The 12,230-nt window shown below is 30.3% G+C and overlaps 1 protein-coding gene across 1 annotated transcript; it reads right to left on the reverse strand.

Moving 5' to 3' along the window:
* Positions 1 to 5,643: 5,643 nt before the first annotated feature.
* On the reverse strand, positions 5,644 to 10,498 carry LOC111213455 (gibberellin 2-beta-dioxygenase 8). The gene is made up of 3 exons (XM_048738773.1): positions 9,937 to 10,498; positions 6,245 to 6,566; positions 5,644 to 6,043 (listed from the first exon to the last, which is right to left on the reverse strand). The coding sequence occupies exons 1-3, from the start codon at positions 10,389 to 10,391 to the stop codon at positions 5,804 to 5,806; spliced, it is 1,017 nt and encodes a 338-aa protein (XP_048594730.1). The 5' UTR covers positions 10,392 to 10,498; the 3' UTR covers positions 5,644 to 5,803.
* Positions 10,499 to 12,230: the final 1,732 nt, after the last annotated feature.

Raw genomic sequence — 12,230 nt, forward strand, 5'->3', positions numbered from 1 at the left:
CAGTTTGGGTTCACTTATAGAAATTTCGAGCCGTGTTAGAATTGACCATCTTTAACAAATAGAACCTACACAAGCGTGGAGCATTTAAAGAGTCTCCGCATGCTATTCACGTAAGCTATACCTTATTTAGGTGTCTTTAAGTATTTGAAACATAAAGTAACATTTCCCTTTCATAGACCAAGTTGCAAGAATATATTACCTGCGAAACTATATACATTATATAAAACATTTTCAATTTTGGTGATAACAACCAAAGCTAAAACGTGGTTTCAAAAAGTTTGATGTTGAAATGCTGCCAAATCAAGTACAAAACTCCTATACAAGTTAAGGTGTGGATTTTACGGTAAGAAATGGGGAGGGCGATGGATAGTACAGATATTTGCAGTTGTTGATCACAGCTGAGATGGTAAAAATAATCAGACTTTTAAAGAGAAAAAAGACTGTTTATAATTTTATATACACTTTAGCCACTTAGTTATTTTAGTTGCTGTAATTTTTGTTGGTTTAAACTTGGAGTTAGCTTGAAACACAGGGTATCCTAATCCTAATTTGTTATGTTTATCTAAAGGGATTAGAAAATATTGGAAGTGTTACTTCTATTAAGATTATGAGTTATCTAGTCTTATATATATTGATGGATATGTTGTTGTATCAATCACACGAATTGCGTGAGTGATTGGCTTTGGCTTTGAAATTGTTTTGCTAAAGCTTTGAGTGATTAATAAGAGAAGAACTTCTTGTTAAAGTGAGATTGAGATTCTATAGTTGGTATCAGAGCTAACTATTGAAATCTAAATCGTGAGTAACAGACCTTACTGAGAAGATGACCATGGCTGATGTGAAAGATGAAACCGAGACAAGCAACAAAGAAGCGGGACCTTCGTCCATCAAGTTTCCAATGCTAACTTCTTCAAACTACACTGTTTGGGCTATGAGGATGAAAATCGCCTTCAAGGTTAACAAAGTTTGGGAAACTATTGATTTTGGCAGTAAGCATGAAGAGAAGAATAATATGGCTATCGCCTTAATCTTTCAATCTATACCGGAGGCATTGACGCTGCAAGTGGGAAACCTCGACACAGCCAAATCCGTCTGGGACGCGATTCAAGTTCGCCACGTTGGAGCCTAAAGAGTACAAGAGGCACGACTACAGACATTAATGGCAGATTTTGATAAGCTCAAGATGAATGAAGAAGATAGCATTGATACCTTCATCGGCAAGCTAACTGAAATATCGTCAAAATCAGCTTTTCTAGGAGAAAACATAGAAGAGCCAAAACTTGTCAATAAATTCTTGAAAATTTTGCCAAGGAAAAAGTACATACACATGGTTGCATCTCTTGAACAAGTTTTGGATCTTAATACAACTAGTTTTGAAGATATAGTCGGAAGATTAAAGGCGTATGAGGAGAGAATAAGCGAGGAAGAATAAGAACAGCATGATGATCATGGAAAGCTGATATATGCTAGTGAATCCCAGCAAGAGAGCTATGCAAATAGAGGAAGAGGATGTGGTGTACGAGGAAACTGGAGAGGAGGAAGAGGCCGAGGACGTGTAGGAGGATTCTCTGCACAAAAGGAAGCTTGGAAACAGAGACAAGAGTCACATTAGATGCTTCAACTGTGATAAGCTCGGCCATTATGCATCTGAGTGCCCCAACAAATTGCTTAAATTACAAGAAACCATTGAGAAGAAGGAAGAAGATACACAAGAAGCAGATGAATAATGATGCATGAAGTGGTGTATCTTAATGAGAAGAAGGTGAAACCGAGTGACTTTGAGATCAAAGGAGACATGGAGAATGTGTGGTACTTTGACAATGGAGCAAGCAATCACATGAGTGGAAACCAAAAGTTTTTCTATAAACTTGATGAAGAAGTTACAAAGAAGGTACGATTCGAAGACGATTCCCGTATTGATATCAAAGGAAAAGGCTCAATCAGGTTCATCTTAGATGGAGGAGAGAAGAAAACGTTGAGCAATGTCTACTACATACCTAGATTACGGAGCAACATTGTGAGCTTAGGACAAGCCACTGAAGCTTGATGCGAGGTAAGTATGAAGAATGACGTACTGATGCTCTTTGATCGAACATGGTATCTAATGATTAAGACCTCAAGATCAAAGAACCGTTTGTATAAAGTGAGCCTGTAAGCAGATATTATCGAATGTTTACAAATTGCAACAACTACTGAGAAAATAAAGGTGATGATAAGCAAGGAGCTGGTGGTCGGCATACCTGATATAGTCATCAAGAAGGAAACATGTGTATCGTGCTTGCTTGGGAAGCAAACACGGAAATCATTCCCGCAAGTTACATCGTATAGAGCTGCACATCCTCTTGAACTTGTTCATGGAGACCTTTGTGGGCCTATCACTCCTACCACACCTGGAAAGAAGTGCCACATGTTTTTGTTAATTGACGACTTCTCAAGATACATGTGGACCGTGTTACTTAAGGAGAAGAGTGAGGCTTTAAGCAAATTCAAAGCATTCAAAAGGCTTGCAGAACAAGAAACATGGGTGACAGTAAAAACGTTTCAATCAGATAGAGTAGGAGAGTTCATGTCTCATGAGTTTGATAGCTACTGCAAGGCGAATGGGATCAACAGAAATATGACAGCTCCGAATTCTCCACAGCAAAACGAAGTTGTCGAACGATGAAATCGTACTTTACTTGAGATGACCAGAAGTTTGTTGAAACACATGACTGTACCAAATATGTTGTGGGGAGAAGCGGTTACACATGCCACCTATCTACTCAACAGAGTCGCTACAAGATCTTTGCTTGGACACTTACAAGTCGTAGGATATGTTTGCGAGAAGGTGATCATACGAGATTACGAGTTGATAACAAATCGGCGATTGTGCTCACTAAGAATCTTGTTTTCCATGGACGAAGTAAACACATCCACATGAGGTTTCACTTTATACGAGAATGTGTTGAGAATGATCAAGTTGAAGTATAGCATGTTCCAGGAAGTGAACAAAGAGCTGATATACTTACAAAGTCGCTTAGCTGAGTTTGATTCAAGGAGATGAAGGAATTTATTGAAGTCCAAGTCATGTGTGAAAATAAAGTCAAGCTTAAGGGGGGAAATGTTGGTTTAAACTTGGAGTTAGCTTGAAACACAAGCTATCCTAATCCTAGCTTGTTATTTTTATCTAAAAGGATTAGGAACTATTGGAAGTGTTATTTCTATTAGGATTATGAGTTATCTAGTCTTATATATATTGATCTATATGTTGTTGAATCAATAACGAATTGTGTGAGTGATTGGCTTTGGCTTTAAAATTGTTTTGCTAAAGCTTTGAGTGATTAACAAGAAAATGACTTCTTGTTTAAGTGATTGAGATTCTAAAATTTTGTCATTGGTCAAGCCACAACCAACTTTTCTTGACTAACTAGACTGCTCAAACTACTTCATATTACTAGCATGCACATCTAACATTTAAATAATTTACTATTTAATCATATTAGATATGATACATTGCATATCATTGAATGGAAAACCTGAATAGAGTTAGTATACTACAAACAAATGTATATTTTACGAATTTGTATTGTTGTTCATTATGTCATAGTATCCGAATTTAAACCCAACAGTATGCATATATGAATTGTAGACCATAAAAAGTAATACACCTGTTACATATCCAATTGTTATGAGTTTATAAGTTTAGTTATTAATTTGATAGTTAATTAGTTGAAACTTTCATTTATCACATAATTTGTTATATTTCTCAATAGTTTTGTGGAGAAACAAGATATTGATTCAATTCTCTTTCAGCCTGGGCTAGCAAATATATTTCTATGGACATTAGCTTTGACCCATACATAATATATGGTTATTATAAAATGTATAAATGGGCTCTATTGCTTTGTCCCTCATCGTAAAGCCTCAGAACCACTGCCGCAGTTTACTCGATTGCTCTTTCTGTCACTTCTTCAAAACAAAACAATTCAATTTATTTTTCTTCATCAAATCTTTTGTAATATCAAAACAATATTTAGTCTTACGGAACGTTTATACGATTTTTTCTTCTTGAGATATATTTTTTCTTCAACAAGACTCAAACTGGCCAAACCTTAACCAACCACTTAAATAAGAATTTGGACTTCTGTTTAACTTTTATATCAGATCAATACTCCCTATATCTTATATATTAAAACAGAAGTCACAACCTTGATTCATGTGTGATTTTTTTAAAAATGGACTTAATGGACCTGTTCATAGAAATTCATACTATATTTTAATTCAAACTAATAATAAATATAATTTTTAAAATATTTTAATCATAGTATCTTTTGATATCTTTTCATTTTAAATATAAATATATTTACTTTAAAATTCTAACAAATCTGTTTAAAAAGATTTATACAAGATCTTCATTTTTGAAATTATATTTAAATATTTTCACTAATTTTGAAATTAGTTTAAAAAATATTATTATACATTAATATATTCAGTTATATAAAATAAAAAATAAAAAAAATCTATAATATTTTAGTTATTATATAATCATAATCAATCATATTAAATTAAAATTATTATATTGAGCTAAATATAATAAAATTGTATTAAATTTACATATTTATATATTTTATTTTCGTAATTATAAAATATTTATGTTCAAAAATAAAATCTAATATGTTGGTAAGATGGGTTAACATTATCAAACTATATAATACATGTATAAAAATTAACATGTATTTCTTTAAAGTTAATAAAATAAAATCTTTGTAACTACTTTAATCATAATATATTTTCATTTTAAATATAATATATATTTATATATTATATTTTAAAAATTCTAATAAATTTGTGTAATATTTAAAAAATAACTTAATGTATTTTAAGTTATCGTTTAGAAATGAAAATAAATAAATTATATTCTATTTTATCTACTTTTATAGTCATGATCATGTTAAAATATAATTATTATACTAAAATAAATATGATAAAATTATATTCAATTGATAAATTTATAAATATATAAACTATTTATTAAAAATATAATATGATGATAGAACGACTTAAAATTAACAAACTATATAATACATGTCTAAAAATTAACATATCTTACACTTTTATATATACAATAATAAATTATTTAAAATGAATAAGCATAAAAATATTGGTAAAAAGAAATCCAGTTTTGAAATACGGGTCAGAATTTAGCATAAATTAAATACAAAATATTTTTTAAATATATTTTTTCATGAATATATTAATTTGCTTAATAATTAAATGCAAATACAATAAGATAAATATATAATAAGAAGTGGTAAATACATAAGGTTTAAACAATTAATTAATTATAACATGTATATTATAAAATTATTGTATTTGAAATAGTTATATAAATATTTAAATATATGATTAACATTAAAAATATATACCACTTATGTTCTAAAACAATAATTTATGTATAGAAAAGTGAAAACAAACACCCGTGCGGTTGCACGGGTCAATATCTAGTTTTATTTTAAATGTCGTTTTATTTACACATACAAATTAAAAAATATTTACTTTTTTATATTTTTCAATAAAAACATCACTAATTATATACATTAATCATAAATCAACCAATAAAAAATAAGATAGAGAATATCTTTTACAGTCAACCCAAATCTCCGTTTTAACATAATTGATTTTACAATTGATTTTGACTGAATGTGGATTACCAGTTTACCTAGAATACAACATTTATTAAGAAAATTCAACCAAAACTTATATGAAAAAAATCAAAACATATAAATAATAGACCCTAAGAATACATTAAAGCTGGGTGTATAAATTAGTAGATATCATTAATGAACCTAGGGAGGCCAACTTTATAACCAAGCTTCTTAACATCTTCTTGAACTTGCTGTCTGAATTCTCCGAAGCTGAAATTTCTATAAGCAGGACAATCACCTGAACACTCTATAACGGCGTCGTATGATGGACATAGAAAATACGCCGTTGAGAATCTCTCAACCGTTGGATTCGTCATCACACGATGTTCCACACTTTTGTACATGCCATTACTCCATGCCTAGCAAAAAACACATATATAGAATCTTAAAAACATTTTAATACGCTGCCTTAATGATGGATGCGGATGGATCCACAATGACATCAAAGCTATATATATAAGAAATCCACTTTCGATTAGGCTTCCGTATCTCCTAAACCGAACGGTCCGAACCTAAACCTAACTAAACGTGATTAAATACTCTTCACCATTCTTAAATACCTGAAATAAGTCACCAATATTGATAATGAGAGCACGAGGGTTAGGTTTAACGGCGATCCATCTATCGTCTTTGATGAGTTGGAGTCCTCCGACTTGGTCTTGATACAAGATTGTGAGGAAATCACTGTCCGTGTGTGGCATCAAACCATACACCTCCGATGGGTTCGGACATGGTGGATAACGGTTCATCCTTAGATAACATGTGTTTCTCACACAGGTTTTTTTGAAGAAACTTGATTTCCGTCCTGATTTCTCTGCGAGGACCTCTGCTAATGAATATGCCAGAGCCTCGGATTCTGAAGCAAATTTTTCCATTGTTGAGCTGCGATATAAAATGTACATATTATAACTAAGGTTAATTTATTATAGAGACAAATAAATCATGTTAAATAAATTAGGTGAAATAATTGCGAAAGCCATGAACCTTTCTTGTTCCTTTTGTTTAATCCAAGCCATGAATTGTTCATTTGTTTTAACGTAGAATTGCTAAGATTTTTTTTTAGTAAACCATGAATTGAAGTTATGATAAGAAAATGTAAAATATTATTATTATTATTATTTAATGGTAGAATGATATACCATAAATAATTATTTCACGGTAATTATTTGATTTGGTAGACAATTGTGGAAATTATTTGATTTGCTGATTTTTTTGTGAAGATACAAAATTCACCTAACAAAAGAAACACTTAAGGTTATTTTTTATTTGTGTCACATATTTAAGCAAAAGATATGCTATTTTTTATATCTTTCTAATCTTATGGGAATACCATGAAGACGCAACACAGGCATTTGGCAGTTTATCAAGCACAATGAAAATTGTTGCTATTGGTGTGGCGTATATAATATCACAGGTGCATGTAACAAACATGGAAGAGATTCATGATGCAGTTTATAAGTAAGACATGCATGTTAGTTATAATAGAAGGGTCCTAAAACAGGGGAGATAGACTGAAACAAGACGAGAAGAAAAGAAAAATGTTTAATAGGTTGGGAAGAGAGGTACGTGTACGTGTCTAACCCATTGGTTTTCTATGATAGGTATATCTCCTATCTGTCAGGAACATGAGATCCTTTGCAAATTTCGGGTCTACTATATCATTTCTCTTTTCGGATACATTACATATGCATGTATAGAGTGACCATCTTTGGCCACTAGAATGATGAACTCTATACACTTAACCGGCTGGATTTGTTGGCCACTAGCTATATACAATAAAATCTCTGATAAATTAATTATGTTAGAACTACAATATTTTATTATTTTATAAAGTTATTAACTTTTATATAATAGGAGTATAACTAAAATTTGTTTATTGTAAAATAAAACAAGTTTACATAAAATTTAAATTTGACTTTCATATTATTCTTATATGATAATTTGGTGTATAACATATATGTAGTGTGTTTTGTAGCTGATTTGACAAAATAATATTAAAGTAATTTTAATTTGTAAGAAAATTTTGAGATAAATTTCACTCTGAATACAAACAAATAATTAAAAAATTATATATCTTTTATAAACTTTGTAAGTATCATTTATTAGTTTAATGTGACCATATATTTGGATAGGATTTTCGAAAATTTATTATTTTATATATAGTCTCATATTTTGAACTGATCCAATATTCAAGACTAAAGTTCATATTAATTTATAGAGTTTGTACTGTACATATATATTCTTTTGTTTTGTTGGAAAAGATGAATGATCGTTTCTGTTTCGACGTCATTGTTAAGATTGAGGATCATCTAATTTTTTTAAAAATAAAAAGATATCTGGATATAGAGGTTTCAAGTGTGTATAATAGAAGCACTAGAAAAAAGCAACCATAAAACTTCTTAAACAAAGTATCGGACTCTAATGTCTAATCGAACTTTTATAGAAAATGATCATTTGTTTTGGCTTCGGCAATTAGTTTGTTTTTGTTGAAACGGCAAACGAACTCTGGAATTCTAATTTAGACTAATCCTGGATGAATGTACCTTAAAATCCTGTGTTCTATATACAGTTTATTGGATTACGACATCTATTAAAATGTCATGGAATAGTGTTTCGAGTTCCCCCAAAGTATTCGTTTTTCGAAGAGAAAATAACTTCTTTTTTTGTAACTTGGCTTTTTTTTTATTGGATTAAGATATATTATACATAACTTTTAGAATTTAGTCAAATTGCAACTAATAGTGACTTATCATGAAATGCCAACTATATGAAAGGTGGTGGCAAGGGGATGTGGTCACACACACATAAGCTAAAACTGCATAAGATGTGTATGACAACCACATGCGTGAGAATACTAGTACATGTACAGATTCCAGCGCACATATTCATACGCGCTCATAACAAGATAATCTATGCGTGTATTGTGTATATATATATATAGCCTGGCATGTTCAAGTACTTCTTCTTTCCTTCCATAATTCCATTAGTCGTCTTTTCTTAAGAGACATTTATCTCGTGACCATATAGTACTGGAATCTATATTGTCAAAGTGTACTATGTGTTATAATGAACGTACCTAAGCTTTTATAGAGTTTTTTGTTTTTCAACAAGATTATAGAGGTTCTGAACACATTTTAAAAAGTATTTCTTCATAATCAAACATCACATAAGAAGAAAATTAAGAAGATTAATTAATCCACATTGACGGGAAAAGGAAAATTATCCTACTTGAACAAAATATATGTTAGATAACCAAGGTATATATACTAAATGTAAAGTATTTTAGGTTCATACAAATGTTTTACTATTGATGAAAACAGTTTATGTATTGTAGATTCATAACATGTGTATATATTATTGGTAATTTTTATTCAGATCTATGTAGGCATGCATGTTAAAAGTTTGAAAACTTTCAGATGTAAACGCATGTCGAATGTGTAATATTTGTATTTTATTATAAAGGCTATTCCACTATCTGTTTTCTAATGAGTTGATTGATGGGGTTTTTTCAACCACGAATTGGTTAATGGTTCTTCGTTATTAATCCCAAGAATAGGTTAGCGTATACAGAATCATAATGTGCCGCAACTGGTGCAGAATAATTCGAAGAAGTTTATTTCCCGAAACTAACAATGCTAGCTCATTTACATTTACAGAATATTTCATGTTTGAAGTGCTTGACGAAATTCTTTAGCATATGATAGGAGCCAAAGAATAAAACCAACATTAGAACTAGCTAGGTTTAAATTAATTACGTAACTATGCTCTGAGTACATGTTCTGAAGTCATAATATTTTCTATCATTTTTTTGTTTGGAAGTATTAATATTTATTTATTCATTATATTTTCACATGCCAACTTGCTATCTATAAATTAAACATTCAAAAATAGTATTAAAAATGGGAAACAGAGACACACATGAGAGATGGAGAATATATCTTTGACCCAGCCTCAAAAACTTTTTAGGATTTTCTTTTATGTATGTGGACTAAATAGTAATTAAATAGAAATGAGAACACTCTATTATATGCTTCAAAACCGCCAAATATTGAATAAATCTAGGTGATGATGATATGTTATTAGAAGGTAGCTAAATTTTAAGTTAGTAAAAATTAAGATTAAGTGGAAAGTTATCAACATTTCCTTATTGGAAAATGTCCTCCAAATAAATTTTAAAACAATCTGAATATTAAAATTTTAGAAGTATGTAAATTAACAATAAAAGTTAATTAATAACACAATATTTGTGTACCTGAGCGTAGTAAAGTACTTGTTGTCAGAAATATCTGTCATGGGAACATGAAATGCCTCTGACCAAGAAAGCTGCCGTACACAAGTGGCTGACGGCGTTCCCCACCGGTAACTCCCGGTGGAAAACTTCTCCGACTTGCTTTTCTTGTCAAATGGTTCTCTAAAAACCCTAATTTGCTCTTGTCTCATCTTCTCCAACACATCCATTGATATTCCATGGTTGATCACTTGGAAAAATCCCCACTCCCTAGAAGCGCTAGCAATGTCTTGCTTACACTTCTCCCTCTCCTTCTCGGCTCCATTGATCAGACGGCTAACGTCAATCAATGGGAGCTCCACCTCTTCAACGACAGCAGTGACATGGAAGCTAAAAGGTGTTTGCGGGACACTGTTTTCTGTGTTTTTGATCTGTTTATACAAAAGGGTTTTGTATGTTTCGTTGAATGGTGGATCCATGAGAATCAACTAAGAGAGATCTACGAAGAAGAGTGAGAGGTAGAGAGAATTATGGGAAGTGAAAATTATCAAAATACGTGTTGTGGTGAGAGACACAATTCTTATATTTATATACACGCTCACCTATCTGCATATATATATGTGTACGAGTTCAATTTTCATATTTTGATTTTTAGTATATAAACCATGTTGATAAAAATGAATGTAAAAAAGGAAAATTTGTTTGCCGCCCATTGATGACCTTGTTAATTACTCACTTTACATGAGTTGATATCCGTTAACGAATAGACATTTGGACGTGTGAATAGTAAGCACATTATGTTGCTACGTCTAACGAGTATGATGATTTTTGGTAGCAAATAATTAATAATAGTTAGAAAGTGGATAGTTACTTAACAATTTTTTTTTAAATACTCTTGAGATTACAATTTTCTGTCAAATATCGGTATGTATGAGATGTTTAAGTTGACAGTAATTAAAGGAAAAATCTCAGAAAAATACGATATGGGTATAATGTTTACATTTGTATACATATGGTGGACAAGATACGATAATGGGGATTAATAAATTTGGTATTATTAGAATAAAGTAAGTTGGGGCTGTCTTAGAGAACATGATGTTGTTTCATATTCAAAGGTTTGAATATTTGCTTGTCTGGACACCGTCCTTTGTTTCTCATGTTTTCACTCCCTTCTATGTGGTACTGTTTTTTTTTTCTACTAATCAAAAGATTAATCTATACGTCATTGGATAGACCAATTAATTTTAAAACATTATTATGCACTGTTTAATTCAGTATGCAGTAATCCAAAAGCTGAAATTAAACAAATAAAGATAAATTTATGGAAGCAGGAGAAGCTTGGAGTCCAAGAAAAAGAAACACAACGACTTTTAGTTTGCGTTCTCATGTATATTAACGGTAACATAGTTTATATATATGTACTTTATTTTTCCTTACCTAATTATTTATCTGCACTACCTTGAAAAAGTAAGGGAAAAGAAAGAAGAAATAAATGAGAGAAAATGTTGATTCCGGAGGAAAACTTTTACTCTAAGAAAATAAGAAGGAAAAAAAATTGTTCTAAAAACCACAGAAAGACAAAAAATAATGTTTCCTTCCCACCAGTGTAAATGTTTTTATTTATGTGTATGAATATGAGCGTATTATAGCAAAAAAAAAAACACATTGTTGCCCTTTTATTTTAGGGGAAGTTTCATGTTTCCGCTTTCTTGATATTACTATTCATGTTTATCATCATTAAAGAGATATTTTCAAAATACTTTATTTATTAAGTGATAAAAAACTCTTATATCATTGTTCAATATATATAATAAATAGTTATTTAAATAAAAAATTGAATTTGTTTTTCAAAATTTCTTTTTCAAAATCGAAAATTATTTTTAAAACTATTTTTTTAAAACATATTTTTTATATATTTTTATATATTATAAGTATTTATTTATATATTTATCAAAATCTTAAATTTCACATTCCAAAAACTCTATACCACCCTTCAAATTTAAAGTTCTAAACCCTAAGTCTAAAACTGAGGATAAAAATGGTTAGTGTAAACATGAAAAGTAATATTATAAATATAGTATTTTTGACAATTTCCCTTAATTTATTTTACTCTAATATGATATACCAGTCAGAACCATAATTGAATTTATTTGAATTGTAATTTTTTATTATTATTGTGACTAAAAATTAAAAAGTAAAATATAATCTTATAAACAAAAAACATATAGGTAACAGTTCCTACCAAAAAATATTATAGAAAACATTTCACATTAATCTTTAATTATTAAGATATTCTTAACCAAACCAGTATATAACTT

The sequence above is a fragment of the Brassica napus genome, chromosome A8, assembly GCF_020379485.1.
Source record: "Brassica napus cultivar Da-Ae chromosome A8, Da-Ae, whole genome shotgun sequence".
Classification (NCBI taxonomy): domain Eukaryota; kingdom Viridiplantae; phylum Streptophyta; class Magnoliopsida; order Brassicales; family Brassicaceae; genus Brassica; species Brassica napus.